The 27,416-nt window shown below is 44.4% G+C and overlaps 1 protein-coding gene across 1 annotated transcript in view; it reads right to left on the bottom strand.

The window, feature by feature from the left end:
* Nucleotides 1-23,710, bottom strand: part of LOC126100241 (glucose dehydrogenase [FAD, quinone]-like) — a 176,391-nt gene extending 152,681 nt beyond the window's left edge. The window contains exon 1 of the mRNA XM_049910822.1: nt 23,622-23,710. Within this exon, the coding sequence (XP_049766779.1) occupies nt 23,622-23,626 (5 nt within the window). The 5' untranslated portion in view covers nt 23,627-23,710. The remainder of the gene's footprint in view (nt 1-23,621) is intronic.
* Between the last annotated feature and the right edge of the window lie 3,706 nt (nt 23,711-27,416).

Here is a 27,416-nt window from a genome sequence, read left to right as displayed (position 1 = left end):
CCATCTATCAACAGGACAATGCAACGTATCACGTAGGTTTCAGTGTGCGTGCGGTGATCAAAGAGGACCAGAATGAGTTTAGCGAACTCCCCTGACCACTAATCTCCCTGGATTTAAACACAGTCCAGAATGTGTGGGACCACCTCGATCAGACTGCTCGAGTCATGGATCCTCAATCGAGAAACCTAGGGCAGCTGGCCGCAGCACTGGAGTCGGCATGCCTTCCAGTATCTCACCGGCTCTCTCCCTACATGTTTCGCGGCGGTGTAGAAGGTGATTGTTCCGGCTTTTAACAGTCTGTCACATTGATGTGAATGGACAGTGTGCATAGTACTTTCAGAAGGTAAGTCAACTGTGTATTGTAGTTGGGGTGTGAACATTGTATTAATAACAATCTTATCATGAGTTAGTTTTGTTTACTCCCGGATAGAAACCCTGTGGCGACCTTGCCGTTTTTGTTACTTCTTCGCCGGCCGCGGTGGTCTAGTGGTTCTAAGCGCGCAGTCCGGAACCGCGGGACTGCTACGGTCGCAGGTTCGAATCCTGCCTCGGGCATGGATGTGCGTGATGTCCTTAGGTTAGTTAGGTTTAATTAGTTCTAAGTTCTAGGCGACTAATGACCTCAGAAGTTAAGTCGCATAGTGCTCAGAGCCATTTGAACCATTTTGTTACTTCTTCCTGATACTATTAACCGTGATTTGTCGGAGTGTTGGGTGTATCCATTACGACAAGGAGCAGGGCTGAAGGTATAGGTTGGGGGTCAGTTGTGCTACGGCAGTACAAAGCTGCTCTCGATTAGTAGGATTCCGCAGGTTAAGAAATCCTCTCGCTCAAGCAAAATAAAACAACAGCAAAAAATAGTTCAAATGGCTCTAAGCACTATGGAACTTAACCTCTGAGGTCATCAGTCCCCTAAGACTTAGAACTCCTTAAACCTAACTAATGTAAGGACTTCACACACATCCTTGCCCGAGGCAGGATTCGAACCTGCGACCGTAGCAGCAGCGCGGTTCCAGACTGAAGCACCTATAACCGCTCGGCCATGGCGGCCGGCAAAACAAAAGCATTTCAAACGATTGTGTCTGCCATAGGGAAGAACCATGCAATTAAAGTGTGAGTTTTCTGTTCTTCAGGTGCTGACGAGTATTAATATCGACGTTGGATGGTGCACCGTCGTATTGAACCACATCCTCTCGCGGACGAAAATCTACAGGGTATTAAACAACTGCAGCAACGCGTTGCATTAACACGAGGTGAGGAGCGCCATTCAAACAACGTGACAACAGATGTGACTATATATCTCGATCTTGTACAGCAATAGCCCATACGTTGATAGAGCATCGTAGCTAGTGAGAAGAGCCTAAGGTGTGGATTTCCATGACTCCAGGCGCGGCTATTGCGGCCGACGAAAACCGTCACTGTTGAAAGAGGCCTCACTTGTGAACAACACAGACTGTAGAAGGCCCAGCACCCCAGTCCTGCACCGGATAATCCATAGACTGAACTGAATTCTGGTTCCAGAATCACCTGGCAACCTTTCTTATACGCGTTTGCTATAACAAGGTTGCAATTTGCCGAGAACCTTGATCGACAGTCTGCACCTTGAACTACACAGCTTTTCTAAACTTTCTGTTCAGTGCCAGAATTGTCTTCCAGTTAAACTGACGCCTTTTGCGATATTTTTCCCTGCACATTCTCTCGGCTTTTCCGGCCGCACAGTAAGCTATATCATACATTAAACGCTTGTCGGATAGTTGCTCTATCGTATAACACTCCGCCTTCGACAACATGCCGCGGTGAACCCAAAAGGTTTGGAAAAGCCTGCTTGTAGCAATAAACAAACGATGTCTCTCAGTTTGCACGCATGATTTGGAGAAACGAATTTCGTGGAGAGAAGATTATTATCTTGAAACAGTGTGCAGCGTGTTTTGGAACTGGTCAAAAGCTCATCTTATGGTAGACACAGTACTTGTTTTGGATGTTGATGTTTTTCTTTCTTTCCGTGCTTGCTGGGAACAATTATGCAAGACAACTTTAGTTTTTTTTCTTCGCTGAAGTTTGTTCCAACATCTTTTGTGCTATCTGTAGAGGCATTATTTTTAATGTCCAGTCTGACAATTATTATGACATGTTAACATCTGAATTTCAGGTTAAAGTCATTTATATACACAAAAGACTGATCACTAGTTAATGACATATGTTACCTAGCTGGTAGGATAAATACTGAAGGGTTTTTCTAGTTTGGAAATCAAGTACTTGCTTATACCTGACATGATTCTAGGACTTATTTTTATGGTGACAGCCTTTCAGCTACCACACTCGTTTAGAGCCTGTCATCTGCAAGCAAGCAAACATAACGGTTTGTAATTTTCTGTCGGAAAATCGCATTATTTAGGATGTTACTTCCAGGCTACAGAATCAAATATCGTAAAGCAGCAGGACACAGAATCAAAAATCGTTACATGCTAAGTAGGGCGATTATCGGTCTGAAATTGACGAAGAAAACAAAACTGGAAACTGCTATCCTTCGATTGCAGATGACAAGCTGTAGGAATGTGTGGTATTTGTGAAGTTATCAGCATATTAATAACATCTTATCGTCGTGTAAGGTATATATAAAACTATAGGAATATTTGTTTAAAACTAGTATTCTAGATTTTATTTTCGACATAGCACAAACATACAATACTTCGTGTATTCGTAATGTACCATATGGCATTAACCATAAGTGTAAAATCTGATGTCTATCATTAGAGACAGAGTATTCAATATTAATGGAGTAAACTCATGCAGTTGAAAGCACACGCTACTATAACCAAAACAGTCTCCGCAAACAAAGAGCTATAAGAACTCGTTTATCTTCGGTACTGCGAAACAAATCTCATCTACTGAAAACTGTTTACTTTTCGTAATCTGGGAAGAGATAATACGGACCAAAACAAGAAATAATATCTAGTAAACATGCACTCTAAAGCGCATAGTTTAAGAGCAATGGACACTTTTTCAGTAAAAGAGAAGTGTTTCACAGTAGCGAAGATGAAGAAGTGCTCATAGCTCTTAATGTTTGCGCTTTAGAGCCCAGGTTTCCTTCTAGCATCCTGTACTTTCAGTTACATCGTTGACGCCATTAATTACCTTACATGATACATGTAGGGTGTCCCAAAAAAAAATCCAACAAGCCTTAGAGACAAGTTGACTACTCAACAACTGAAAATGGCTGTAAGCACTATGGGACTTAACATGTGAGGTCATCAGTCCCCTAGAATGAGAACTACTTAAACCTAATTAACCTAAGGACATCACACACATCCATGCCCGAGGCAGGATTCGAACCTGCGACCGTAGCAGCAGCGCGGTTCCGGACTGAAGCGCCTAGAACCGCTCGTCCTACTCAACAACTAGAAAAAAGCTTAGTAAAAATGGGCAGCAATATGCATACCTTACGAGCTATGAGCACTCGTTCATCTTCGATAAGATAAATAAATTTCTTCTGCTTCAGGTTCTTTGCTTTCCATATTTTAGGAGGAGGTAATATAGACCAAAACAAGAAAAAATCTACAGTAAACATGGGCTCCAAAATACATACTCTAAGAGCTATGAGCACTTGTTTAGTAGAAGAGATCTGTATCACACTAACGAAGGTGATCATAGCTGTTAAGGAATGTATTTTAGCGCCCATGTCTACTAGACATCATTTTTTTGTTATGGGCAAGACTTCGTCCTCCGAAAATATGGAAAGCAAAGACCTTACAGTAGAAGAGATGTATTTCATGGTATCTAAGTTCTCATACCTTTTAAGGTATGCAGTTTAAAGCCTATGTTGACTCTACATTTTTTCCGATTGCTGTATAAAGTACCCCTCGCTAAAGTTTGTCGGTGCTGTTTTGGGACGCCCTGTATAAATTTTAAGTTGAAACTGAAATGTTACCAGCCGGCCGGAGTGGCAGTGCGGTTCTAGGCGCTACAGTCTGGAGCCGGGTGACCGCTACGGTCGCAGGTTCGAATCCTGCCTCGGGCATGGATGTGTGTGATGTCCTTAGGTTAGGTTAGGTTTAAGTAGTTCTAAGTTGTAGGGGACTGATGACCACAGCAGTTAAGTCCCATAGTGCTCAGAGCCATTTGAACAATTTTTTTGAAATGTTACCATAGCATAGTAATTTTAAGACTAAACCAAAAAAAGAAAAAAAGCCAGTCCGAGTGACGATAGCACAGAAGTGGTGAAACATGTTTGGGTAAAGAGAAACAAACAAAAGGTATCTTACGTAAGGCGGAATGTCTCTGCAATTTTAAATATTAAAGAATTCCTGCGATCTTGGCTACCAGTTTATTGTTTTACGAGCATCTAAATCGCTTCCGCATGAACACATTGTGCTCCCTACAAAACATACCAAAGAGGTGAAAACACTTTCACGATTTCTGAGAGGTGCGATGACCGATGGTCGTCACGCAATGGTGCCACGAGAGGAACGCTAAACCAGGAATAAAGTAATATGGCTCAATGGTTCAAATGGCTCTGAGCACTACGGGACTTAACTGCTGAGGTCATCAGTCCCATAGAACTTAGAACTACTTAAACTTAACTAACCTAAGGACATCACACACGTCCATGACCGAGACTACTCCGGCCGGCATATTAATATGAAATGGATAACAGGTCACGTCACTGATAACGCCTACGGTCTGTAGTCGCAGTCGTTGTGGTGTACCACTGAATAACTCGTTTCAGTTTTCCCGGTTACGTGAGACTGATGACGCTTGCGATGAATCACTGCTCTGTGCAAGGCACCGCAGAAAGTAAACGGTTTCAGGCAAATAGCAGCGCGCCGACTTTCCTCGTGTTGCGGTTACGTTCGCGAACTTCCTTAAGGAGGCGCGAAAGTTGCGCGCGGCGCGGCGCGGGCGGGCAGGGGGTGCAGTGTCGCTGTACTCACTGCGCTCGCGCTCTCATTGCGGCGGCTGTGGAGGGCGGCGGTGCGGGGCTGTCGGCTGCTGCGCTGGCGGCTGCCGCGGCGTGCGGGCCAAGCAGACTCGGCGGCGGCCGGCGCGGCCCGCATATAAAACGGGGCCCGGCGCGCGCCGCGCGTTCGTCCTTGCCTGCCTCGCCTCGCCGAGGCCTTCCGCCAGACGCGCTGGCGCCCAGGGCGGGGCACCGGGCACGGGCACGGGCACGGGCGATCTCCGCTCCGGAACTGCCCGCGCTGCGCTGGACCGCCGCGCCAGTCTCCCTAGCCCGCCACCTCCCTCGTGCCTGCGCGGCTGTTTGCAGTCTTTTGCTTTCTCCCAGTCGCCGTGCGGCTACATGTCACGGACGACTGCACAGGTACCGCAGTAGTACGGGGGGCGTCCGACAAGTTATACAGTACATGAAACACATGTATACCGCAGAGACAGGCTGAACAGTGAAGGGGGAGGCGTGTTTATAGCGATAAGAAGTGCAATAGTATCGAAGGAAATTGACGGAGATCCGAAATGTGAAATGATTTGGGTGAAGGTCACGGTTAAAGCAGGCTCAGACATGGTAATTGGATGTCTCTATAGGCCCCCTGGCTCAGCAGCTGTTGTGGTTAAGCACCTGAAGGATAATTTGGAAAATATTTCGAGTAGATTTCCCCACCATGTTATAGTTCTGGGTGGAGATTTTAATTTGCCGGATATAGACTGGGAGACTCAAACGTTCATAACGGGTGGCAGGGACAAAGAATCCAGTGAAATTTTTTTAAGTGGCGATAACATATTAGACCTTCTGGTGACAAACAGACCCGAACTATTTGAAAAAGTTAACGCAGAACAGGGAATCAGCGATCATAAAGCGGTTACGGCATCGATGATTTCAGCCGTAAATAGGAATATTAAAAAGGGTAGGAAGATTTTTCTGTTTAGAAAAAGTGACAAAAAGCAGATTTCAGAGTACCTGTTGGCTCAACACAAAAGTTTTGTCTCAAGTACAGATAGTGTTGAGGATCAGTGGACAAAGTTCAAAACCGTCGTACATTATGCGTTAGATGAGTTTGTGCCAAGCAAGATCGTATGAGATGGAAAAGAGCTACCGTGGTACAACAACCGAGTTAGAAAACTGCTGCGGAAGCAAAGGGAACTTCACAGCAAACATAAACATAGCCAAAGCCTTGCAGACAAACAAAAATTACGCGAAGCGAAATGTAGTGTGAGGAGGGCTATGCGAGAGGCGTTCAATGAATTCGAAAGTAAAGTTCTATGTACTGACTTGGCAGAAAATCCTAAGAAATTTTGGTCTTATGTCAAAGCGGTAGGTGGATCAAAACAAAATGTCCAGACACTCTGTGACCAAAATGGTACTGAAACAGAGGATGACAGACTAAAGGCCGAAATACTAAATGTCTTTTTGCAAAGTTGTTCACAGAAGAAGATTGCACTGTAGTTCCTTCTCTAGATTGTCGAACAGATGACAAAATGGTAGATATCGAAATAGACGACATAGGGATAGAGAAACAATTAAAATCGCTCAAAAGAGGAAAGGCCGCTGGACCTGATGGGATACCAGTTCGATTTTACACAGAGTACGCGAAGGAACTTTCCCCCCTTCTTGCAGCGGTGTACCGTAGGTCTCTAGAAGAGCGTAGCGTTCCAAAGGATTGGAGAAGGGCACAGGTCATCCCCGTTTTCAAGAAGAGACGTCGAACAGATGTGCAGAACTATAGACCTATATCTCTAACGTCGATCAGTTGTAGAATTTTGGAACACGTATTGTGTTCGAGTATAATGACTTTTCTGGAGACTAGAAATCTACTCTGTAGGAATCAGCATGGGTTTCGAAAAAGACGGTCATGTGAAACCCAGCTCGCGCTATTCGTCCACGAGACTCAGAGGGCCATAGACACGGGTTCACAGGTAGATGCCGTGTTTCTTGACTTCCGCAAGGCGTTCGATACAGTTCCCCACAGTCGTTTAATGAACAAAGTAAGAGCATATGGACTATCAGACCAATTGTGTGATTGGATTGAGGAGTTCCTAGATAACAGGACGCAGCATGTTATTCTCAATGGAGAGAAGTCTTCCGAAGTAAGAGTGATTTCAGGTGTGCCGCAGGGGAGTGTCATAGGACCGTTGCTATTCACAATATACATAAATGACCTGGTGGATGACATCGGAAGTTCACTGAGGCTTTTTGCAGATGATGCTGTGGTGTATCGAGAGGTTGTAACAATGGAAAATTGTACTGAAATGCAGGAGGATCTGCAGCGAATTGACGCATGGTGCAGGGAATGGCAATTGAATCTCAATGTAGACAAGTGTAATGTGCTGCGAATACACAGAAAGATAGATCCTTTATCATTTAGCTACAAAATAGCAGGTCAGCAACTGGAAGCAGTTAATACCATAAATTATCTGGGAGTACGCATTAGGAGTGATTTAAAATGGAATGATCATATAATGTTGATCGTCGGTAAAGCAGATGCCAGACCGAGATTCATTGGAAGAATCCTAAGGAAATGCAATCCGAAAACAAAGGAAGTAGGGTACAGTACGCTTGTTCGCCCACTGCTTGAATACTGCTCAGCAGTGTGGGATCCATACCAGATAGGGTTGATACAAGACATAGAAAAGATCCAACGGAGAGCAGCGCGCTTCGTTACAGGATCATTTAGTAATCGCGAAAGCGTTACGGAGATGATAGATAAACTCCAGTGGAAGACTCTGCAGGAGAGACGCTCAGTAGCTCGGTACGGGCTTTTGTCAAAGTTTCGAGAACATATCTTCACCGAAGAGTCAAGCAGTATATTGCTCCCTCCTACGTATATCTCGCGAAGAGACCATGAGGATAAAATCAGAGAGATTAGAGCCCACAAGAAGGCATACCGACAATCCTTCTTTCCACGAACAATACGAGACTGGAATAGAAGGGAGAACCGATAGAGGTACTGAAGGTACCCTCCGCCACACACCGTCAGGTGGCTTGCGGAGTATGGATGTAGATGTAGATGTAGAAACACGTGAGGGGAAGGCACATGCGCATTACATGTAACCATCATGCGATGCTCTGCTTTTCTGCCAAAAGAAAGTTAATGACATCTGTCTGCCATTTTGAAGCGTAAGTACAGAGCCGCCAACTATCAGAACTTCGTGAAACTAAAGGGGCTGAAGGGAGAGTACGTCACGATGACCCACAACAAATTTCGCACTTTTTCAATCGACATCGCCTCAGAAAAAAAGTCCGTAAATGTGTACTGTATACAGAATGAGATTTTCACTCTGCAGCGGAGTGTGCGCTGATATGAAACTTCCTGGCAGATTAAAACTGTGTGCCCGACCTAGACTCGAACTCGGGACCTTCGCCTTCGCGGGCAAGTGCTCTACCATTCTTTTAAAGAAGATCCGCTAGGTTTCTTCGAGATTCGAACCCTGGTTCTCCGATCCACAGCTGTATTTGTTCGGGGCGGACGTCCCATGATGCCAGTTCAAGGTCATCGTTGATCCCTTAACTCAGTTTTTTTACAACAGAGAGCAGCTAACCCTCTGAGCGAACACGCTGAGCTAACGTGCCGGCTACCATCTGAGCTACCGAAGGACGACTCACGCCCGGTCCTCGCAGCTTTACTTCTGCCAGTATCTCGTCTCCAAACTTCCTTTCTTTCAGGAGTGCTAGTTCTGCGAGGTTCGCAGGAGAGCTTCTGTAAAGTTTGGAAGCTTGGAGACGAGATACTGGCAGAAGTAAAGCTGTGAGGACCGGGCGTGAGTCGTCCTTCGGTAGCTCAGATGGTAGCCGGCACGGTAGCTCAGCGTGTTCGGTCAGAGGGCTACGTGCCCTGTGTAATAAAAAAACTGAGTTAATCGATCATCAACGAACTTAAACGGATGTTTTACGACGTCCGCCCCGAGCAGATGCAACGAACAAATGCGAACAAAATGAGACTAAAAAAAAAACAAAAAAAAGATGGTAGAGCACTTGCCCGCGAAAGGCAAAGGTCCAGAGTTCGAGTCTAGGTCGGGCACACAGTTTTAATCTGCCAGGCAGTTTCATATCAGCGCACACTCCGCTGCAGAGTGAAAATCTCATTCTGTATACAGTACATATTTACGCATTTTTTTCTGAGGCGATGTCGATTGAAAAAGTGCGAAATTTGTTGTGGGTCATCGTGACATACTCTCTCCTCAGCCCCTTAAGTTTCATGAAGTTCTGATAGTTGGCGGCTCTGTACTTTCGCTTCAAAATGGCAGACAGATGTCATTAACTTTCTTTTGGCAGAAAAGCAGAGCATCGCATAATGTCTACATGTAATGCATATGTGCCTTCCCCTCACGTGTTTAAGCCAAGTATTATACATATTTATGCGATCGGGAATGCTCAGTAGCAGCAATGCTACATGTAAATTTGACAGTTAAGCGTCAGCATGGAGTATTAGTGATGAAATCATAGGAGGCAATGTTGTGCAACCTTAGTGGGACAGGATCCGACTAATCGAGAGTAGGATCTTACAATCTGAGATAGTGTTCCGAGCCAAACTTCCATCAGAATGTCCGCAAACGTGACGTCAGATACGCCTAGCAACAGCTATCCGAACGCCTATTGGCTGAATATATATATATATATATATATATATATATATATAATATATATATATATATATATATACACTCCTGGAAATTGAAATAAGAACACCGTGAATTCATTGCCCCAGGAAGGGGAAACTTTATTGACACATTCCTGGGGTCAGATACATCACATGATCACACTGACAGAACCACAGGCACATAGACACAGGCAACAGAGCATGCACAATGTCGGCACTAGTACAGTGTATATCCACCTTTCGCAGCAATGCAGGCTGCTATTCTCCCATGGAGACGATCGTAGAGATGCTGGATGTAGTCCTGTGGAACGGCTTGCCATGCCATTTCCACCTGGCGCCTCAGTTGGACCAGCGTTCGTGCTGGACGTGCAGACCGCGTGAGACGACGCTTCATCCAGTCCCAAACATGCTCAATGGGGGACAGATCCGGAGATCTTGCTGGCCAGGGTAGTTGACTTACACCTTCTAGAGCACGTTGGGTGGCACGGGATACATGCGGACGTGCATTGTCCTGTTGGAACAGCAAGTTCCCTTGCCGGTCTAGGAATGGTAGAACGATGGGTTCGATGACGGTTTGGAAGTATCGCGCACTATTCAGTGTCCCCTCGACGATCACCAGTGTTGTACGGCCAGTGTAGGAGATCCCTCCCCACACCATGATGCCGGGTGTTGGCCCTGTGTGCCTCGGTCGTATGCAGTCCTGATTGTGGCGCTCACCTGCACGGCGCCAAACACGCATACGACCATCATTGGCACCAAGGCAGAAGCGACTCTCATCGCTGAAGACGACACGTCTCCATTCGTCCCTCCATTCACGCCTTTCGCGACACCACTGGAGGCGGGCTGCACGATGTTGGGGCGTGAGCGGAAGACGGCCTAACGGTGTGCGGGACCGTAGCCCAGCTTCATGGAGACGGTTGCGAATGGTCCTCGCCGATACTCCAGGAGCAACAGTGTCCCTAATTTGCTGGGAAGTGGCGTTGCGGTCCCCTACGGCACTGCGTAGGATCCTACGGTCTTGGCGTGCATCCGTGCGTCGCTGCGGTCCGGTCCCAGGTCGACGGGCACGTGCACCTTCCGCCGACCACTGGCGACAACATCGATGTACTGTGGAGACCTCACGCCCCACGTATTGAGCAATTCGGCGGTACGTCCACCCGGCCTCCCGCATGCCCACTATACGCCCTCGCTCAAAGTCCGTCAACTGCACATACGGTTCACGTCCACGCTGTCGCGGCATGCTACCAGTGTTAAAGACTGCGATGGGGCTCCGTATGCCACGGCAAACTGGCTGACACTGACGGCGGCGGTGCACAAATGCTGCGCAGCTAGCGCCATTCGACGGCCAACACCGCGGTTCCTGGTGTGTCCGCTGTGCCGTGCGTGTGATCATTGCTTGTACAGCCCTCTCGCAGTGTCGCCAGTGGTCGGCGGAAGGTGCACGTGCCCGTCGACCTGGGACCGGACCGCAGCGACGCACGGATGCACGCCAAGACCGTAGGATCCTACGCAGTGCCGTAGGGGACCGCAACGCCACTTCCCAGCAAATTAGGGACACTGTTGCTCCTGGAGTATCGGCGAGGACCATTCGCAACCGTCTCCATGAAGCTGGGCTACCGTCCCGCACACCGTTAGGCCGTCTTCCGCTCACGCCCCAACATCGTGCAGCCCGCCTCCAGTGGTGTCGCGACAGGCGTGAATGGAGGGACGAATGGAGACGTGTCGTCTTCAGCGATGAGAGTCGCTTCTGCCTTGGTGCCAATGATGGTCGTATGCGTGTTTGGCGCCGTGCAGGTGAGCGCCACAATCAGGACTGCATACGACCGAGGCACACAGGGCCAACACCCGGCATCATGGTGTGGGGAGGGATCTCCTACACTGGCCGTACAACACTGGTGATCGTCGAGGGGACACTGAATAGTGCGCGGTACTTCCAAACCGTCATCGAACCCATCGTTCTACCATTCCTAGACCGGCAAGGGAACTTGCTGTTCCAACAGGACAATGCACGTCCGCATGTATCCCGTGCCACCCAACGTGCTCTAGAAGGTGTAAGTCAACTACCCTGGCCAGCAAGATCTCCGGATCTGTCCCCCATTGAGCATGTTTGGGACTGGATGAAGCGTCGTCTCACGCGGTCTGCACGTCCAGCACGAACGCTGGTCCAACTGAGGCGCCAGGTGGAAATGGCATGGCAAGCCGTTCCACAGGACTACATCCAGCATCTCTACGATCGTCTCCATGGGAGAATAGCAGCCTGCATTGCTGCGAAAGGTGGATATACACTGTACTTGTGCCGACATTGTGCATGCTCTGTTGCCTGTGTCTATGTGCCTGTGGTTCTGTCAGTGTGATCATGTGATTTATCTGACCCCAGGAATGTGTCAATAAAGTTTCCCCTTTCTGGGACAATGAATTCACGGTGTTATTATTTCAATTTCCAGGAGTGTAGATTCTGTAGGGTATGGACTGTCGTCCAAGGAAATCGTCCGCAGCTTGTGGTCTAGTGGCTGTATCTCTGGATCACGGGGTCCTGCGTTCAGTTCCCGGCCGGGTTGGGAATTTTCTCTGCCCAGGGACTGGATATCTGTGTTGTCCTCATAATTTCACCATCATCATCATCATTCGTGACAGTCGCTAGATTGGACTGTGTAAAAAATTGGCAGTGAACACATAGTGTGTTGTGGGGCGATCACTCTGTTGTAGAAATAATTCAAAAGCCAAGATCGCTTAAACACTAATTACTAGATGACCCGTTTCAAAACACTAAAGGTGCCATCATTGGATCTGTGAAGATATAACATGACAGGTTTGAGGGAGGGCTTACATGAGTTACACTATATACATTATTATTAGTACAGAACCACATACCTGAATGTAGCTTAACGTGTATAAATCATTTGGACCAGCTGATATAAAATCACTGTCGCAGAATAAAAAATTAATAATTTCTGCAACAATGATTTTATATCGGGTGGTTTGCCTCATGTATCGTTTTATCCAAATGATTTATACATGTTAAGCTACATTGAGGTATGTCGTAAGCCCTCCCTCAAACCTGTCATGTTATATCTTCACAGATCCGATGATGGCACCTTTAGTGCGTTGAAACCGGTCATCTAGTAAACAGTGTTTAAGGGGCTCCGGAACGCCCTATACTTGCAATGTTAAAGTAACGCTTATAAATTACATCTTTCCTCACAAAGTATTTGAGGTAGGAAGTTGAACTTTTTACAGATTATTTATTGGAATATGAGCTACAACTTAAAACAGGGATTTACAAAATTTTAGTTCAGTTATTAAAGATGATTTTTTTTCAATTGTAATGAAAATTCACAACATTTTTTTGCAATTTTTTATTTATATACTCAAAAATATACAGTTTTTGGAAAAAGGCTGTGTTAAATTATGCAGAAGGTACTGTGTAACATTTACTGAAAGTTTGAAACAAATATATTTGGAAGATCCTTAGAAAACATGTAATTAGTATAAGAAAATAAAAGTTTTGGGAATGGAGCGACAAAGATTGGATTAACTTTTTAGTGCATTCCAGGTCCATAGGATGGATTATCTTCATCCTCTGCAAACTCCTCCTCCAGCTTCCTCTTGTTCCTCCTCCTGTTTACTCTTGCTTGTATTTCTAGACTCTTTACAGCCCTGTCTGCAGCCCGAAGGCGTTCCTTGTCTAAAGCAAGCATCGCTCGTACCATGTTAGAACCTATCTTCATTCCCATATTTCTAAATACCTTGCACCTTACAATGTTGCCATCATTGAAAGTCGCAACAGCAACTTTACTTTTACCCATTATTATACTTCACCAAAACAGAGACTTAAGAAACAGAATTAATTACGAATATTTTCGAGATAACGACAGAGTAAATAAACATGAAACAATCGACAATCACACCAGCGATATATATTGAACCATCACAGGTTAGCCACAACACATACTTTATCTCACATCACTAAAATGTACCTGATGAACACGGACGTTAATAATAACACCATTTGACAGCAGTTTAACAGCGCCACAGTGGGTCACGCCCATGTAGAATACATTTCAAAAAAAATTTAAAAATAGTTGTCGTCTTCGGAATTGAATAAATTATATATCTATTAAAAGGTAATAGTCTGCAGATTCAGAAAACGCAAAAAAGTAAAAATTGAACTTTTCATGATTTTGAGCCTTTCCGGAGCCCCTTAAGCGATCTTGGATTATTTCTGTAAAAAATTTGACCGCGAAAAAATTGGGACTTTGCACGGGCGCTCGTGACCGTGTAGTTGAGCGCCCTACAAACCAAACATCATCATCATCAACAACATCCAAGGGAAGGTGGAGAGAAGCAGAAACAGCGAACGAACAACATAAATGTATCGAACTTGTATTTCTCCAAACATACGAAGACTCATTACAAATGTTGCAACAAGAAACAGAGTCCAGCTATCAGTGTCATCAAGGAAGAGTCTCTGTGTAGTGAAGCACAAACGACGACGTCGGTGCCATGACTAGGCGGCGTCTGTATAGCCTCCCATAGCGAAGTGGCTCCAGTCACGAGTGGGACTGAGCTCTGACACCAGCCATCCTGCATCATGGCAGCAGAGGGCGCTCGTGGTACACAGCCGCTGAAGGCGCGGCTCAGTGGGCGCGTACCATTGGGTCCACCAGTTCCCGTGCGGCGCTATCGCTTACAAGCAGAAACTTGCTTTTCCCTTCCTATTACGGTCCTGGGGTGTTATCGGTACGTGATACCACAAATTCATCGCTTCGAACCAGAAACAAAAGAGCAGTCAATGGTGTGGTGCCACAATACCTCTCCTCGGAAGAAAAACTTTAAAACCTCTGCTTCAGCTGGTAAAATCATGGAGACGGAATTATGGGACTCTGTAGGCGTTATTCTGTTTGATTTCCTATGTCATGGAGCTATGATCAGCCTTGAAGTGTACAGAGCTACCCTCAGGAAACTGACGAAACAACTTCAACGTTTCGTAGCCACAAAAATGCAAACAAATTTCTCCATGACAACGTAACACCTCACATAACAAAACAAATTGTCAATATTATTTAAATATTTTTGGCCTGCTTAAGACATATTATTATTTTTATCTGGTACAAACTGTCAGCATAAGGACAGACGCGGAAAAGCTCACAGATTTTCGCGCTCAGGTCGCCATGTAACCGCGAACTTATTTGGTTTCATAAACGAAACAATGTCTTTCACCACCTTTATGTTGATCTAAATATTGTAACATTTCTGTAATCTCGTTTTGGACATGTGTAAAAACTATCTGAGGAAAACAGTGTAGATATCGTGGACAATTTTAAAGTAAAAGAATTTGCTTGTAAAGCGGGAATTACATTGCACATCAATTAATTATAACTGCCACGTGCAGGGGCCTTTGAAATAAATGGCAAACGGTCTCGAAAACAGATGTAAAATTCGCAGTGGCCTTAAAACGTTTTGAAATCTATCCTTGTAATGCTATCACGCCCTTCGGATCTTACATTTTCTTTGAGCTTAGGAAAATTGACGGCGATTGTTGACAGAATTTGTCGCTTCCAAATAGCGATTTTCCTTTTAAACGCATCACCGTCAAATCTGAAATTAATTGTTTCTCACTTTGCAGTGTTTTATTCTGGGCAGCGGGCAGTTAAGTCTGTTTAAAACTTGAGGTCTACAATCCATTCTAGATGTCTAATTTTCATTTCTGCACTCCTTCTTCCTTCATAAATTCAGCTAAATTCGGCGATACCAGGTTTCAGGCATGCCCCTTGACTTAATCAACGTATTTTGCAGCATTATATATGTAACGTCTCCATATTTTTCATTCAGTTTCATCGAAAACTGTTACAAATGACAGTAGAATAATAGATGCGGCTTTAGAAATTTTACTTTTGGTTTCACCAGTTTCTTCACGTGCTCCATGCCTTCAAATTTAACGCAAAGTGCTTCTTGATGTACAGAATAATGAATCCCATCTAGCGGTCGTTGTAATTTCTTGCTCTTTCATTGTCAACTATATTTTTAAACTCTTACTGCATGGTATTGTGATGTCTTTTCATAGTAAATTTGTGGTACCCGTTGATAATGCGACTGCATTTAGATACTGAAAACTGAGAATTCTCATTCCTCTCTTCTGTAATCCCAATTCAGTTTTAAAGGCTTTTGACGAAAGATCGCTAGACTGCCTCTTTTTGTGCACCAGCCACTGGACCTGTGAACATCGTCCGTACCACAAACAAAGAGTTAAGGGTATTGTATTGTATTGTATGTTAACCGGGGGCCTAGAAACGACGGATGGGCTCCGTCCCCGCCGCAGCCGCAGTGGTCCACAACCCCACGACGACTACCGCAGTCCACTTCACCCCTCCGCCGCCCCACAGCGAACCACTCTTTCAGGGTTATTGTGAGGTTCGGCCCCCGGTATGTCAGCACTAACTGAAGTTACTATGTAAAAGTACGGGGGTGTTCAAAAAGTCTCTCCGCAGTGGAGTATGATTGTCAGCCGCGCTTGCTGTATGATTGTTCGCCTGCCTGGGTTACTTCCCTCCAAGTGGACTCGATACTGCAGTGACATTCTCTACCCATTCACAGGAAACTTGTGTTAAGTAAAGTATTGAACGGTTATTTTCAACAAGCTGGTGCAACCCCGCATACAGCTCGCGTTTCAATGTCACTGCTTGCTAATGTTTTTGGTGATGGCATAATTTCACAGGGACTTTGGCCTCCACGATCGCCTGACCTAACACCACCTGACTTTTTTCTGGGGTGCAGCGAAAGCAACTGTCTATAAAAACCGTCAAAAATCCATCGATGAATTGAAAACTGCAACATCCACTTTCACTGCTTCTGTTGCAGAAGAAATGTATTTGGAAATATGATTAGACGAATTGAATTGTGTATTCAACAACAGGGGGGGACACTTTCAACATTTAATGTGAAGTAAAAATGAATATTCAATAAATTAATAACTTGTATTTCACTGAGTTTCATTTCGGTATATTCACTGCGGCATACGGCAAGCGCGGCTAACAATCATACGGCACTGCGGAGAGACTTTTTGAACACCTCGTAGTTGCACTAATACCCGGCCGGTCATTGACTAGATTTCAAAGTGGTGCAAAGATCGGCAATAGCATTAAATTTTTAGGGTTGTAAAACGTAGCCCTTCAGCGAACGCAGACGTGTAGAACACTCAGGCAATAATATGCAATGAAATGATCACAGAAACTCAGTCCACGCTAAAGCAAATGACACACTTCAGAGATCACACACAAAACACTCGTGCGTTTCGTTTTTGAATACCGCTTACAAATTTACTACCGTTATGGAATACGACTAACTGGATATATTGGAACTAAAGGTCCAACATATGTTTGGCTCGCAGGAGAGTCATAGAAAGTATGAAAAAACTCAACTGGCAGACGCTGAAAGGCAGACACCAACCTCTCCCGTAAAGACTAGCAATAAGGTTTAGAGAACCAGTATGAAGGAAGCCGTCTAGCAATACTTCTGGAATAGCAGCTGCTATTAAGGTGATGTTTCGCAGAAATGAACTGTCACCAAGGGCCAACGAGGGTAGACAACAAACAGTTTATAATAATCACTAGAAAGTATATTTATTCTAAAATGGAACAGTGCCCATTGACACTAACTAACACTAACATGTAATTTAGGCAGCAGAATAATTGATGATATCTGAAGTATAGAGGGTAAATTTGTTAACGTCAAATATAGATTTAAATGCCAGGAACTCTTTACTGAAAGTATTTGTATGGAAAGCAGCCATGTATGGAAGTGAAATATGGATGACAACAGTTTAGACAAGAAGAGAACAGAAGCTTCTGAAATGTGGTGCTGCAGAAGAATGCTGGAAATTAGGCAGGTAGATCACAATCGTGTGATTTCAACTCTGGGTGTCGTCCTTCTGACCTTTACCACAGAGGCGTCAGAAAATGGGATGAAATGTATGTAAGAGGGGGTGTCACGACCTTCCTATTTTGTGACCCGTCCACGCTGGTGTTCGACAGAACTCTGATGGAATTTGGTGTCAATGCGACGTCATTAACCCACCCTACACCTCACACGAACTTCTGAGGTCTGGCCTCTTTTTCGCATGTGTAAACAACTTCAGTTTGAAGCGTCATCGAGCTCCAGGGTGATGTCGCAGGGCGCCACGCTTTTGCACCGTTACAGAGGACATTTATAGATATCTGTGAGCCAAATTTCAAACTTCTGCTTCGTAATGGGATGCAATTACGTGGTTTCGAAAAAGTGATCCTTTCACTGTGTTGCACGATGTACAGTATATAACCTTACATTCTCAAACTTGATTTGCCACGAGATGACTGGGTGTTTGCGTTGTCCTCATCATTTCATCATAATTCATGCAATTGGCGAAACTGGACTGAGCAAAAGTTGGGATTTTGTACGGGTGCTGATAACCGCGCACTTGATCGCCCTACAAACCATACATCATCATCATCAAACTTGATTTTCGCAAAAATGTTGGCATGTGCGTCTTCCTGTTTACTTACAAGTATGTTGAAGTTCTAGTCGTGAAGTACACACCCTGTCAATATGAGCTCAGTTGGTGAGGAGAAGTTCTTACGGTCATATCTGTACTACACTTGTGTAGCCGCGGCAGGTCGCAAGTGGCGATAAACGTGGAGCTGCTTGTGCAGGCTGCAGAAGCCACCCGCTAACTGCTCTGACGGGATGGTTGCAGATAGATAAGGCGAAGGACGCGTTGCGAAAGAGAGACGCGGCAGCGAACCACACCCGGACCAGAACGTGACAACCGCTAAGCTTAATGCCCTTCGACAGCTAAGGGTCACAGATGCAAGACTAGCACGGGTTGGACCACGCCCTAAGGACGTTGCACTGCAAGAAAGCCGGACGCGTTCACGAGGAGGCGTCATCGAAACGCATTTCGGCCACCTAGTTTATAATTCCTTCTGTTTTCTTGATGATGGATCAAGTCAGGAAGATTCTTCAATGAGGTTCGTCGCCGGCCGCGGTGGTCTCGCGGTTAAGGCGCTCAGTCCGGAACCGCGGGACTGCTACGGTCGCAGGTTCGAATCCTGCCTCGGGCATGGATGTGTGTGATGTCCTTAGGTTAGTTAGGTTTAAGTAGTTCTAAGTTCTAGGGGACTGATGACCACAGAAGTTAAGTCCCATAGTGCTCAGAGCCATTTGAACCATTTTTTTGAGGTTCGTCCGGTTCAATTTCCATTCCTCATCGCAAACTGATTAGTCCTACTATGTAACCACTCAGTCCTCGATTTTAAAACCTACAAAAAGATCATTGCCCGTGGAAGGCAGGTCCCTTGCCCTTTACGGAAACAATTTTAATCAGTCAGGAATATTGAAATCAGTCCACACTCCACTACAGAGTGAGAGATTCATTCTGGAAGCAATCCTCTAACCTGTGACTAGCCATTTCTTTGCAATATCCTTTCGTTCGGGACTGCTACTCCAGCAATGTGAACTATTGTGAATTTTGTAAACCATGATACACTTAATGGCAGAAATAGTTCTTCTAGGGCGAGTAATGAGCTGGCTACGTCGAAGCCTCGGTTCCGGTTTCGAGTCCTCGTTCGTCACATAGTTTTAATCTAACAGAATGCTTTGAAACAGCGCATACTCCGCTACAGAGTGGTAAATTTACAATTCGTTCTCACAGTTTTTTCTTTCTCACTACCAGAAATTAGACAGTCCTTAACGTCAATAAACTCAAATTTTTACAACAAACAATTTCTAAAATGTTACCATTCCCATTTGCATCTGAGACAAGTGATGTTGGTCACTCAGTCACATAAATTATTCGGTAATCCTTTCCTAAAACTAATTTTTTTTCGAATAAGAGATTTTCCAGCAGTATGTGGACTCTCATGTTTCGATATAATTCGAAGTAGTCTTGTTATCTAACAGCTTTTCCAACCACCTATTAACCGCCGTTTGCATAAACTGGTTAATGAACTAACCAGTTAGAAAACCGTCATTAACAGCGTCAACTGCTCTATGGACACCTGACCATCAACAACGTACCACTAGTAATTTCACTGTATTAATGATGGCTCGTGGATTTATGCACAGTTCAAAAGCCATCTATCGCCCTTGTTACCTAACACCAAGTGACACTAAAAATCATGACCAGCTAGTTGTACGTATGCTTGAACCTCAAGTATATAGCCACCTGTTTTTTCTGAAAATAGATTCAATCCCCGTATCTATAGGCAAAGCAAACTAAGCCATGCTTTCATGTCCGACCGAGACTCGAACACAGGACTGATCTTCATTGGTGACTGCACATAAACAGACGTGGTATATGTCATTTTTAACTAGTATCAGTTAGTAAATCTGAACTTCAAATTACATGACGATTATCTTTGTATTGGACTGAGAGTCCTATCCAGCAACTACCGTCCCTGTTAACTAATTATGAAATATGTTAAATGTGATTTCATTCACAAATAACAAACCTGAAATGACGATACAGAAAGATTTGTGTTACGGAGATATTCGAATCCAGCACGTAATCGGATTGTTAACCAAGCACAATCAAATTTTAGATACTGAATTCTCTCAGCAGCATCGAAATGTTTCAGCCTGAAATGACGAGAGGAAAGAATAATTTTTGTCTACCAGAGATTCGAACGCGGCACCTATCGCTATTGTTTTCTAGCAAAAATGGACGTCAAATTTAGGCTCCTTTCACTAGAAGCGAGATGTGCGCATGTGTGGACTAGAAATAACGTGACTAAGAGTTCAGCGCCTGTATCTTACTGGGAGTCGAAACCACCCCATATCGTTATTGCTGACAACGAATGAAGATACGGCAAAAATCAATATTATTTTACACAGGCACTTAGGTGTGCTTCTATTAGAGCTTGGAAAGACATCATACAAACGTTTGTGCTGAACCAGGATTCGAGGACACATTGAGATGTTTCGAGACCTGATCGGGCAAAGAATTGATGAAACCGTATCGTCATGAAGGGATCAAATCCTGCGAAATGGAAGATCTGACTTCGAGTCTCAGTACAGTGCCAATACACTCAACATCTCAAGCTCAGTCAAAAGATGGAACAAGTGTCCTGTGGCATCACATGACGTCTGGTTCCTTAACTAAACGTATAAGTAAGAAACGATATTGGTGACAGAATTTCTGCACACTGACACTTCCGCCTCCGTTGTGCATTCATTAAGTACTGGTCCTAGCAAAGGCCTTCGAGGTGACTTAAGGGCTGCTGACTCTTTCATGATGGCCGGCGGTTTCCAGCACCCATTCGAAAGAATTTTTTAAAAGTCTGGACAGGAAACAGCACCTCCGAAATGATTGATACTGACAGGAGCATTAGATTCTGTGGCTGATTGGCTCTAAGACCCGAATGCTGAAAAAATTCGTGCAGCGGTATTAATGGTTAAACTTTTAATTTCTTATATAACTACTGGACATCAAACTGGAGCAGACAGATGGACACTAACCGAAAAAAGCCGCCTATACTGTCGCAGTAAGTAAAAACTAAATTTACATCCATATTGACAGATAAGCTATAGTCATGGCGATACATTAAAGTGTGACCCATCTTTCTGCCATAGAGCCAGTACCCAGCATTATGCTACTACCAGTAATGATGTAACTTCCTGAAACCATCTGAAGATGAACCTGAAAAGGTTAGAAAACCGCTTCATGGAATAAAACATAATTATTCAAAAAAGTGACTGGTTGCAGTTCTGTATAACTTATTTACTTCTAATATCTATTTGGAAATGATGGCCTTCATCACCATCAGTGTAAAGTGTTACTCACATTGGCATGCAGACACTGTGGTATTCATCGTGGCATGGAACCAAACCCCTCCGAATGCCATCTTGGGGAATTTCTTGCTATGTCTGAATAACCGGCCGTGAAAGTTCATGAAGAATTTTGACTGGCGGCTGGTTTGATAGTATACGTCTCCGAATATCATCCCAGAGATGCTCTTTGGGTGAGAAATCAGTGAACAGAGCAGCCCAATTAACGATCTGTACATCCCTCAAGCAGTTTGTGGGGTGACCTCAGTGTGCGGTCTTGCATTGCCCTTTTGGAATATGCCATTTGTTACTTCCACTTAGGACGAGCAGTATTCATTTCCCAGCCCAGACCTGTACTTAGGATTCTTGTGTTTTCATACTTATCATTTCGGATGGACTCCCGCGTGCTCCTTTCGAAAACGCAAAGACCTGATGTATACTTGTTCAGTTTCACTTCGTGCTTTCTCATTAAATACCAACTCGTCGGCGGGATGTCAACAGCAGGCGCAACACACTCCTTCAGGACGTTAACCCAATAATGGATTCAGGATATTATTGGCTTTGACAAAGTGAAATACAATCTTTTGGAGATCCTTTTGGGTAAGACCAAAAAAATTACTCTTGATTGTCATGCTATATTCAGGCAGCAGTTGGTCTTGCTCAGGACGTAGTACAGTTTCTGACCCAGGTTTGGCCTTTGTAGCTGAATCAGGAGTTGAACATCAGTGTAAAGTGCGACCCACATTGGCATGCAAACACTGTGGTATTCATCGTGGCAGGGAACCAAACCCCTCCGATTTTACTAGCTTAAACAGATTGGCCCTGGCACAGGGAAAGTTTTTGTGACTTTCAAGAAGCCCCTCTTCTTTTCTCTAACTTTTTAACTACTGCTTGCATAGCAGACTCATACCACTGCTTTCGAGCTCGTGAAGCCATTTCTGAAGCAACACCGATAAATAAAACAGGTTGTTGAAATGTGGTATAAATATGGAATACTTGGGTCAAAATATGGAATACTACACTGAAGAGCTAAAGAAACTGGTGCACCTGCCTAATATCGCGTAGGGCTCTCGGGAGCACGCAGAAGTGCCGCGACAAGACATGACATGGACTCGACTAATGTCTGAAGTAGTGCTGAAGGAAACTGACGCAATGAACTCTGCAGTGCTGTCCATAAATTCGACAGAGTACGAGGGAGTGGATATCTCTTCTGGCGATGGATTTCAATCGGCGCAGTGCCTTTTGCGTTCAAAAACCGAATAACTGCGTGCAATTCGCACTTGGCGGTAATATGCAACGGGAGCTGCATTCTGAACGGCTGCCAAGCCAAGACTGAGCGCCTCAGCGTGGCGTTCGCATGTTTACACACAGCGAGTGAAGCACTCTTCATAACAGTGTGACCAACTGCCACACAAACAGAGTTCTGTACTTATAAAAAAATGGGAGACCTTACTTTTGGGATTACCCTCGTAGACACTGAGCATAAGGGAATCTGGCTTTTCCACTAATCCGCGTATCGTCCCTACGGTCGTTCTCAAGGTTCTCCGCGCGGAGTGCCAAATTAGACCGCGTTTGTAGGAGAAGCTGCCTCTTTCGGTGCATGCGCTGTACAACTGTCACCAGGTACATAGACTATTTATTAGGCCGACTCCGCGAGCAGAAAATTGGGAAGGCTACAGATCTGAACACTGGTGGTGTTGCGGAACTGATTTCTAGTGCCATCTCCCACCTGAGGAAGTGGAGCATTTCCGTTTTCGTGACGCTCTCGCGTTGAGTAAACGCACAGATCTTAGTTGAGTCTTCTTTATATTATTAGTTAATCCGAATTCATAACCATCCACTTGGATATCGCTGTCTTAGGGAGGCTCCTACTCATGTCACAACAAAAGAGTCTCGCAGATTTTTGAGAAACAAGGCGATCAATTATATTTGGCCTCAAAACTCACTGGCTGCTAACGCTGGCAAAGACGCTTCTGCTCAAAGCTCAGGAAAGAAATCCTCGCTATGTATACGAATAACAGGAACGATGCCCGGGCGTTTGCATACAGCAATGTTTGGAAAGCAGCTAAAGATTTATTGAATTCCTTCCGCTTGTGTGGCCCCTTTGTCTTCTATTAGTGTTGAACAAAGACGATATAAAATGAGCGATCATAAAGGGACTTGATCAGTTAATATTTATTACATAGCATGATTGTATTGTTAGTGGCAAAGATAAACTTATGTTACTTGGCTGTTAACCTGTTTTTGTGTTTGAAAATCAGAAATTTGCCTTACCGCATGGCAAAGAGGGACAGAGGATCTTCCGAAGCTCTGGTGCTACGAACAGACGTTCCGTCCTGTCGAACTCCAAATGTCCGCTGAGGTTTCGAGATGCGCTCTAAAAAGGCGCCCATTAGGTGGGTTAAGCGGGCTGATAATGCAGAAACTCAATTAGGCACTATCAAGACGTAAATAATGAGCTGTCACTTTGCAGGTACACAGTGTGCACATGCTGCTGATAACACGAAGTACGACGACTGACGGTGACGTAATTAAAATGGAAGTACAGAGACTCCCCTCGTTAATATACACAAAAGGGCTGTTCGGCACTGCACAGCAGTGCATTGTGGTGCACTGATATAGACTGTTTTCAGTTGCTCCTAATGACTTTCGGCGTGGGATGGGTGTCACTTACATCACGGCTTGTTTTCCTTGCCATTGTGTATGACGCTGACAGCCACAATAAATGTTAAGAGGGAGGAACAGGGGCTTTCTTGACTCAAAGCTGGGAAAAAAAATTATTCCGTTATCAACTGAGCTGCATAAGCGGTCAGCGCATTGCTTATCGTGGAGGTAGGAAAACAATGTGACTTCGAGATGTCAGCAGCAAAAAATGTCACGACAAATGACCAGATAAAAGAAAAGTTTACTTCCGTCTTTAGCTTGCAGTTCTTTCCAGGAACTGTAGGAAATAACCCTACAAGCACTTTATTCAAACTAATCGCGCTAACCAACACAGGCCTTGTGTTCAGTTTACATTGAGAGGACGCTCAGCCATCCACACTTGGCCCGTTCGGTTAGCCGAGCGGTCTAACGCACGGCTTTCCGGAGTGGAAAGGAGTGCCTGGTCCCCGGCACGAATCCGCCCGGCGGACTTGTGTCGAGGTCCGGTGAGCCGACCAGTCTCTGGATGGTTTTAGGCGGTTTTCCATCTGCCTCGGCGAATGCGGGCTGGTTCCCCTTACTCCGCCTCAGCTACACTATGTCGGCGATTGCTGCGCAAACAAGTTCTCCACGTACGCGTACTCCACCATTACTGTACCACGCAAACATAGGGGTTGCACTCATCTGGTGTGAGACGTCCCACCAGGGGCCGAACCGCACAATATCCCTGGGTTCGGTGTGGGGCGGCGGAGAGGTGAAGTGGACTGCGGTAGTCGTCGTGGGGTTGTGGACCACTGCGGCTGCGGCGGGGACGGAGCCTCTCCGTCGTTTCTAGGCCCCCGGTTAATATACAACATACAACATCCACACCTACGAGGAGAACACGACAAGTGTCACAACCCGATTTCTCAGAAACATCCCTCAGTGGAAGACGAGTCAAAATAAGCGGACACGTGTCTCGGCTTGTCCGTAGATACTTGACAGTTTCTGACAAAATGGCCGATCAGTTTTTTCGAGGTACATTATCTGCCTTTTAGCGAGAAAACCATTCAACCGAAGCGGCGACGCAGTGGCTAGCATCACGGCATCTCACTTACGCACCCCTGTTCGAAACTCGATTATTATTGTTATTTATTTTATTTTTTTCATTTATCTACCCGTGTCCGGAGAAGGTTACTACATGAATGTTTCTTATGAAGTATACAAGGGCGTTATATAAATTGCACTCTGCACAAAGGATACAGAACCCGGACAAAACCAAAATAAGAAAATATCAACTTGTTTTAGTTCATGTGCTTCTGTCTGTGGCAAATTTGCCAGTTTTTCGCATACACCGTAGTGAAATTAGAATACGTTTTCTACTTAGTTGTTGAGTCTTTTCAGGAGACCGAAAATTTCCTCGGTAGGAATCAACATGCATCTCACTAACAACGATCATGTGAAACCCAGATCGGTCTGTCTGACCACTACAAACAGAAATCGATAGATGTCGACACCCGCATTAATGCTCTGTTCGTTGACTTTCGGAATGCATTCGACACAGTTTTGCACTATCACCTAATGAATAAAAGATGGGCGTACGGAATATCAGACCAGATTTTTGAGTGGGTTTATATAACCAAATGAAAAAAATTAATAGACCTTCATGACTCGCCGTGTTAATGTGCTAAAGTAATTTCATAAACAAAATTTGTGCAATAGGTCTTCGTATACTTTATCACTTATTATGCGATATTTTGACAACGTACTTCACGTTTCCAGAAGGAACTGTCATGTGGGGTAGATAAAACGACGCCGGTAGGGGCATCTAAATCATCTTGTAGACTAATATTTTCATTGGGTATACTGGGTATAAGTTTTAAGTTGACAAACCAGAATAACTCGAAAAATAAGCTTAACACGAAAAAATGTGTAGAATCCAAAGCTGATTATTTTCGAGGTGGACATCTGCTGGTGCTAAAATTACCCCGCCACCCCAGCCCCCTGGGGGTGGGGCGGGAAACTTTAAAATTTCAAATGGGAATACCCAGTTTTTATTGCAGAATCTGATTCTACATAAACATTTTTTTTTTATTCTTGGTAGTTGGCGCTGTAATTCGAGAAAATCCATTTCTCATTTTTGTGTGGAAAATGGTTACGGATAAGTAATAAATACTTATTTACTTCGTAAATTTTGATTCGCTAAAACTAAAACTGTCTTGAGGGAGGGGAATTACAGTTTTACAAATGTTGACCCAAATATTATTTTTTTCCGCATATTCGGATAAGTTTTGTTTGTTTCGTGGTCATGGGGCCATACAACTTTCAATTATCAAACAAATCATCTGACTAGCTAATTAACTAACCAAACATCCTACTTACTAACAAACAAAACTTATCCAAATCTGCGGAAAAAATTAATAGTTGGGTCAACATTTCTAAAACTCTAATTCCTCTCTCTCAAACCCCACCCGATGGGGAGAGAGGGAGAGTTTTACTTTTAGCGAATCAAAATTTACAAAGTAAATAAGTTTTTTTTATTTATCCGTAACCATTTTCCGCCCAAAAGTGAGAACATGGATTTTCTTGAATTACAGCGCAACTACCAAGAATCAAAACAAATGTTTAAGACAAAATGTACGTAGTTTTTTATGTAAAATGTGATTCTGCAATAAAAAATGGGGGTTACTACTTGAAATTTTTAAGTTGCCTCCCACCCCATACCCAGGGGGCTGTGGTGTCGGGCTAATTTTAGCACCAGCAGATGTCCCCCTCGAAAATAGTCAACTTTGGATACTAGACATTTTTTTTGTGAAGCTTTTTTTTCGAGCGATTCTGGTTTGTAAACTTAAAATTTACAACCTGTATATCGGAAAGTTGTTATTTCCACACTTCTCATTTTGATATCTTCTGTTAATTTCGTTGTTTTCGATGGTGAAACATGCGTCATATAATTACGAAAGATTAAGTACTATAAACGGAATAAACTTTATACTCATGAAGTAATAAGTGCTATCGACAGGGGATGTCAAATTGATTCCATATTTTTAAATTTCCAGAAGGATTTAGACATCGTTCCTCACAAGCGTCTTCTTATTAAACTGCGTGCCTACGGAGTATCGCCTCAGTTGTGCGACTGGATTCGTGATTTCCTGTCAGAAAGGTCACAGTTCGTAGTAATAGACGGAAAGTCATCGAGTAAAACAGAAGTAATATCCGGCGTTCCCCAAGGAAGTGTTATGGGCCCTCTATTGTTCCCGATCTATATTAACGACATAGATAATATTGTGGGTAGAGCAAACCAAAGACTGCGATTTATTGGCAGAACTCTCAGAAGGTGCACCAGGTCTACCAAAGGGACTGCTTATACTACGCTTGTCCGCCCTATTCTGGAATACTGCTGTGCGGTGTGGGATCCGCTTCAGGTGGGACTGACGGATGACATCG

Source organism: Schistocerca cancellata, chromosome 9, assembly GCF_023864275.1.
Source record: "Schistocerca cancellata isolate TAMUIC-IGC-003103 chromosome 9, iqSchCanc2.1, whole genome shotgun sequence".
NCBI classification, from domain to species: Eukaryota; Metazoa; Arthropoda; class Insecta; order Orthoptera; family Acrididae; genus Schistocerca; species Schistocerca cancellata.
This window is presented reverse-complemented; position numbering and strand designations above follow the sequence as displayed.